This window comes from Syzygium oleosum, unplaced genomic scaffold (assembly GCF_021117445.2).
Source record: "Syzygium oleosum isolate NSW1041296 unplaced genomic scaffold, Sole_v2.1 Sole_v2.04, whole genome shotgun sequence".
Lineage (NCBI taxonomy): Eukaryota > Viridiplantae > Streptophyta > Magnoliopsida > Myrtales > Myrtaceae > Syzygium > Syzygium oleosum.
The window spans coordinates 5012608-5018585 of NW_026607488.1; the positions used below are offsets into that span (position 1 = coordinate 5012608).

The following is a 5978-nucleotide window of genomic DNA, read 5'->3' on the forward strand; positions in this document are numbered from 1 at the left end:
TTCACATATCTCAAGCTTAACATGCATAGAATGAATTCTACTTCTCTCACCACTAAGGAATTCTACACAAAACATAGAGAACACTGACCACCACTTCATCCATGGTCTTCACTAAGTCTACGAGACTTATCCATCAACGTTGTACCCACAGAGGGTGGACTTCAAATGACCAACCTTAAGTCAAGACACAACGAGTGAAATAATAGGTTGATCAAAGTTTTTTGATCAATTAATTAAACAATACCCTGATGGGAGATCTTTATTTCTTTGGGACCCAGCAACCATGGAGACCATAAGGAAGGCCATAGGGGAACTTTGCTCTGGCAATCTCCTCAAAAGTGGAGCCATCAAGCAGCAATGCATACCCATCTCCATTTTTCTCACTAATCATTGAGATCACCACACCTGCAAGTGCAACCCCAGCACACAATGCTTCACAAAAGAGAATCGGGAAAACAAAAGAAGGGGAAAAAAAATTTATGCCAAAAATTTTCAAAATGGGAGAGTCAACAAAAATGCGAGTGACTAGAAAGGAAATTATTCAAGAAACAAATTTTTCTGATTTGGGTGCTTCAAATATACATGTGTTATTTCGAGCGTGAGAGATAATCATAACCCGTCATATGATGCAAACGATCACGTTGAATGTTTTTTCAGCAAATAAGGCATAATGAGCATATGTTTCGATTTAGATTTCCTAAATTCTTACCATCATCTTCCTCGGTGGCCCCTGGCCTAGCCACGAAGAATGGTTCCGAGGGCACGGCGCCATCCTCATGCCAATTCTTCGCCCTCTTCTCCACTAGATCAATCTGCGAAAACCTCTCACTTCATCAATTTCTCATCAAGAATATCACAGTAAATTTATACAACAACTATGTCTCCCTAGCATGGCACCACATCATAATAATGCTAAAAGCATCAATTTGAGGGACATGAATATAAAACCTTGGTGAGGGTGTTGGGGAAATTGCAAGGGCGTTGGGCGCCACAAGCATAGGCAAATCTGTATTTTTTGCCCAAGAAGGCAGGGTTGATGCTGCACATGTCCATGCCTCTCCCATGTTCATCTGGGTCCAATGCTGCCTCCAACTTCCCATATGGACTCCCATCTAATGGTATTATGAACCTCCCGACCCTGCCCAAATTTACCATCATGGTCACCATCGTCCTCGTCAAGGCATACTTGAAAAGGAAAATAAATATTTTCATGTATTTAAGGATCTTGGCCTTTAGAATACCTCTCTTCCTTTGTTTTTTTTTTTTTTGGTCGAAACCTCTCTTCCTTTGTTAATTAGGTGGGATTTTGACCCAAAAAAAAATTATTAGGTGGGATTTTGCAAATTGGGAGTTCGAAAAAAAAAAACAAAACCACTTAGTTTCAGCTAGAGAATGATTTTGAAGGTGATGGTGCAATCTGAGATTTGTTCTTTTTGTCAGCAATAATTCTGGGCCCGTATAATTGTCTAATATCTGGGCAACTATGCTCTTTCTTGCATCGGACAGGCTTTTACAATCATTTTGATGGATATAGCTACCAATTTTTTCAACCCTAATGTCTTAGTTCAACTTAGAAAATACTCATTACTTTCCCTTCCAAATTTCGAAGGCAAAGTTAATGAATATCAAGTTTTAATTTCTATAATTATGACTTGTAATATTTGTTTGTTTCGGACAAAATTTCAAGTTAAATTCAAGTCAAATTTAATATGCTACGGAAAAGCCAAAAAAAGAAAAGAAAGTGAAGCCGATACCAAACACAAAAGAACAAAAGGGCCATTATTGGGACTCATCATATCGAAACGAGAAAAGGGCAACAAAAGATTTTAATCAGCAAGAGAACGCTCATCATGATGCCATTCTACTACTTTTCGTATTGATTAAGGATTTGTCTGCCATTATACCATTCAAAAGAGGGTACAAGTCGCTAATGTTTATCTGCCATTCACTCCTAATGTAACTACAAGCACATTAATAATTATTTTCACTTATTTCCAACTATGTACGAATTAGAAAGTTTGAAGACAACGCCGGTCTTCGTATGAAGGTATGCCCTCCAAAGTTTCAAGAGGGGACGAATATGACTACCAGGAAGAAAACCCAAGTCTCAGAAAGGGACCAAAAAAATTTATATTATTTTGGAAACGATAGAAGTTAAATTATGCTAACAAAGACTCAATTATATATTAAATGACCTCAAATTAAAGGTAATTAATTAATGGAATAAGAAGACAAAAGTCGAACTCATGTCGGGTTTCGTCGGACTTCTTATAAGATGCTAGCCAAGTATGTAAACCCTAAAACAGTTTGAAAAATAATTTAATAGGAGATAAAGTTACTGACACGTACGATTATTTACATGCGGAGTTAATTAAAAATTGCTATACATGGATTTTTCTTTTTATAACAAGTTCCTTCATTGCATTGGTGAATTCACAATACGAATAAATACTAAAGAAAATAGGGTCCCTTCGTCTAAAGAACTGCCATACTATGTTCTTATGCCTTGAAACATATTATATGTACATGGACAAGCGTTATGAAGATGGAACAGTTAGCTAGAAATATCCTGAGTAATCACATATCTAATCGACCACTAATTTCCATTTCCCACCTTCTATTTATCTAGTATTCTTGATCTTTATGCGATTATCATTATCTCAACAAATTGAATGATGGTAAGTACATGTGAATAGGTGCGAATTTGTGCGTGTGCGGATTCTAGAGCAGCATACAATAAACACACCTAGCATCAGGAAGTACGTCTTGGCGGGCGAAGGAGCGGAGGTTTTGGAGCCTGAGCTTATCGAGGATGGTCGCGTCCGCATTGTGCTCGCAACAATCGGCGATCACGGCCACAACTCGCCCGTCTTCGTCCGTCTCTTCGTACGCATTGATGAAGTGAAACGTCACGTACAGAGGAACCTCCACACTTGCCACCTTTTTCCGTGCAACCCAATAGAAAAAACAAGACATCCTTGTCATATTCATAGTTTTGATAAACTATGTTGGAAATTATATACAAAGAGGGCATGATAGCCGGTGTCCAGGGGACACCAATTATGACGGCTAAAATTTTAGTGAAGAAAAGAACATATTTCTAGAAAGTTACATATTTCAAGTAAAGATATTCATATTCTTCAAAAGCATGATAAAGATTCTTGGTTAGTGCCTTGAGAGCACTCTGAAATTTTGCTGCACAGAATGAATCTGGAGGGAGATGGATTCTTACGATTTTTCCACTGGCTTTACACATGATATGCATGTACCCTTTAGACTCGGGGTGCCACTCGAACTTGTACAATGGAGTGGGCTCGGCCCTGAGGAGGTTTTGCGCGCAGTACCTCAAGGGCATCTCCGGCACGACGACGTAATGCTCCGTCATGGGGAACGAGTGGACCCAGCCAGGTGCCGGGCCGCCCCTGCAGTCCACCCTCCCGATCACCTTCCTCTCGTTAGATCCCGGCTCCATCCTCACCACCAAGTAGCCCGGGTTGATCAGGTCGGGCAGCAGCGTCAGGAATTCGGTGTCGGTCACGATCGGATGGGCAGAGTGTATCAGACCCCCTAAGGAGTCGGTGTACTCGAACTTCCCTAAGGTCTCGAGCGTGGTTGGGTCGATCATTATCGACCCCTTCTGCGTCTCAGTGAGGCAAACCACTCGTCCGTCTCCGAGCCTGATGACGCCTGTGTTGGCGTTATCAGTCAGCGACGCCCCGGAGAACAAGCTAGCAAGCCCGCCAACATAGGATAGGAAATTGTCTGCCTTAGGGACCTCGGAGAATTCTCGGTAACATAGCTTGTTGTTCTTCATCGCGGCCTTGTATGCTTCTGATTCAATCTGCCGGTGACCGGCGATCAACCGCCCGTTCTCAAACTGCAGCTTCACCAACGTGGCGTAGCCGTCGAAGAGGTGTCGGAAGTCGTAGTCTCCGACGTGCCATAGACCGGGACCATTCCTCAGATAGATTCCGCTCTGCATATGATCAAATCAACCAATCACTCTCCCTAACCAACAGAAAACACCGGAGCTAATTCCAATGTATTTGTCGGGTACGATACGTTTGCACGATACTATAATGCCAGTGATATTATACTCATTTCAGTACATCAGAAATCTGTAACATTCGTACCATCCTAATAATTTTATAGGGTGGAACAGCTGAGAGAAGAAGAATTTCCAAAGATGGGTAAGATCATACGAAATCTTCATACGTTGGTACACTACAAGGAATATAATATAGACGAGGACAAGAAACAAGGAATGATAAAATTGGGGCAAGGGATATTCTTCGTTTGATCTTAACTTAAAAATATCTCACTCTTTGATAAATATATTTGGAAGGTATCTTGGGATAGTCGAGATAAACCCCGAAAATTTGTAATTTGTGACTTTTTCGTTGTTGTTGTTGTTGTTGTTTTGTTTTTTGCTAGGTAAGTCTATGGCTTTTATACTCCCACACCGTCGACAATAGTATTTAATCTTTAGCATCTGAATGCACAAATCCTTTGCGCTTCGATAAGCCTCTCCCTTCTAGTGGTGTTCAATTACTTGAATAGCGTAGTTTACTAATAAAGTTGTAAAATGAAAGTAATTTGGATAGTGCAACATGAATAGAAAGACCAGCATATGCATTTATAGTTAGTGGTGGAGACACAAAATGGCCTTGCGCTACACGCACAAACACAGTATAATGGGATAATTTATAGTGTTATGTGACTGACTTAATTAAGTGAGGTTAATAATTAATTGTGATGGAGGGCGTTCCACTATTTAATTTATTGTTATAGGCTTCATCTTTGGCTAGACTTTAAACAAACAAAATAATTTCTTTTCTTTTTTTTCCTTTTGGGGCATATGGCAAGATGAGAACAAGCAGAATGGAGAAGAGATTTAGCTTAGGGGACGCGAAAAGATATGACTCTGATCACATGCATGCGCAAACATGATTGAGAGATCGTAAAAAATCAAACAGACTCACCAGCCAGAGAGGTAGCTCCCCTTCGACGGCCAACTCGCCCTCCCACCGGTGTTGCTGGACGCTCGTCCAGGCAACGTGATCCCGGTCGCTGACGGCTTCTTTCCCCGGCGACGATCGAGAGACGACCGGGGCCTGGCTAGCGACGTTTGTGATGCTGAGCTCTCGAGGGTCGCCTCGCGAGGTCCTCCCGGGCAAGTTCCTGTTTCCAAGAGGAAACCCATCTGTCAAATGATCAAAGCTTTTGGAAGATGCTTTGATGGAGTGCGAAACACAGTTTGGACTGGCTAAGAAGTTTATCGAAGCCATAGCAGAACCAACAGAGAGCAAAAGGAGTTGAGGGATGGAGAGAGAGAGAGAGAGAGAGAGAGATTATGGAATGGCTTAGCTAAGAGGAGTGAGTGCTGAGACATATAAATGGTGTCCGTGGGTGTGTGAGGAACTATATATGGAATCTTGATAGGTTGAATACCATTCCACTAGAGGACATGGACTTAACAAGTATGATTTTAGGATAATATATGTAAATACATATTGATGCAATCTATATACATATTGATTCAGTACGTCTAGGCTTGTGCCATTGCCCTTCTCATTATAAGCTAGCTAGCTAGCGTATAACTACTACCAACACTGGGAAGACTATCAAAGAAATTGGTTTTCCTTATTTCTATGTTTAACCCGTGTGAAGATGTTTATCATACCTCCTTTACACAGTGCTTAATAAATAAAAATAAAACATTTATTTCTGATTCTACATATCACATCTCGGGAAAAGAACACCGGAAGTGCCAAAAGTTGTGTACGACGCTCATTTTAGTGCCAAAATTTTTTTTCGGATCACTTAAGTGCCAATTCCGGCCAAATTGATTGCGTAGCATTTATAATAAAATATTTTAATATGACTTGGCATATTTTTTTAAAAAATTCAGTCCACATGGACATTCAAAACGACATGACATCCTGAAGTGATCGTTTTTTAACAACGACTGTTACTAA

At 40.6% G+C, this 5978-nt stretch overlaps 1 protein-coding gene across 1 annotated transcript; it reads right to left on the reverse strand.

Annotated features, from left to right (window-relative positions):
• Positions 1 to 259: 259 nt before the first annotated feature.
• LOC115664313 (carotenoid cleavage dioxygenase 8 homolog B, chloroplastic-like) lies at positions 260 to 5288 on the reverse strand. Its single transcript, XM_030586257.2, has 6 exons — positions 4983 to 5288; positions 3233 to 3976; positions 2747 to 2940; positions 949 to 1138; positions 710 to 812; positions 260 to 405 (listed from the first exon to the last, which is right to left on the reverse strand). The coding sequence occupies exons 1-6, from the start codon at positions 5286 to 5288 to the stop codon at positions 260 to 262; spliced, it is 1683 nt and encodes a 560-aa protein (XP_030442117.1).
• Between the last annotated feature and the right edge of the window lie 690 nt (positions 5289 to 5978).

Excerpts from the sequence above, each read along its gene's own strand:
- LOC115664313 (XM_030586257.2), bottom strand. The coding sequence starts at position 5,288 with ATGGCTTCGATAAACTTCTTAGCCAGTCCAAACTGTGTTTCGCACTCC. Across the intron at positions 3,977-4,982 it reads GGGAGCTACCTCTCTGGCTG|AGCGGAATCTATCTGAGGAA; the intron begins GTGAGTCTGTTT and ends GATCATATGCAG. Across the intron at positions 2,941-3,232 it reads GTAAAGCCAGTGGAAAAATC|GTGGCAAGTGTGGAGGTTCC; the intron begins GTAAGAATCCAT and ends GCACGGAAAAAG.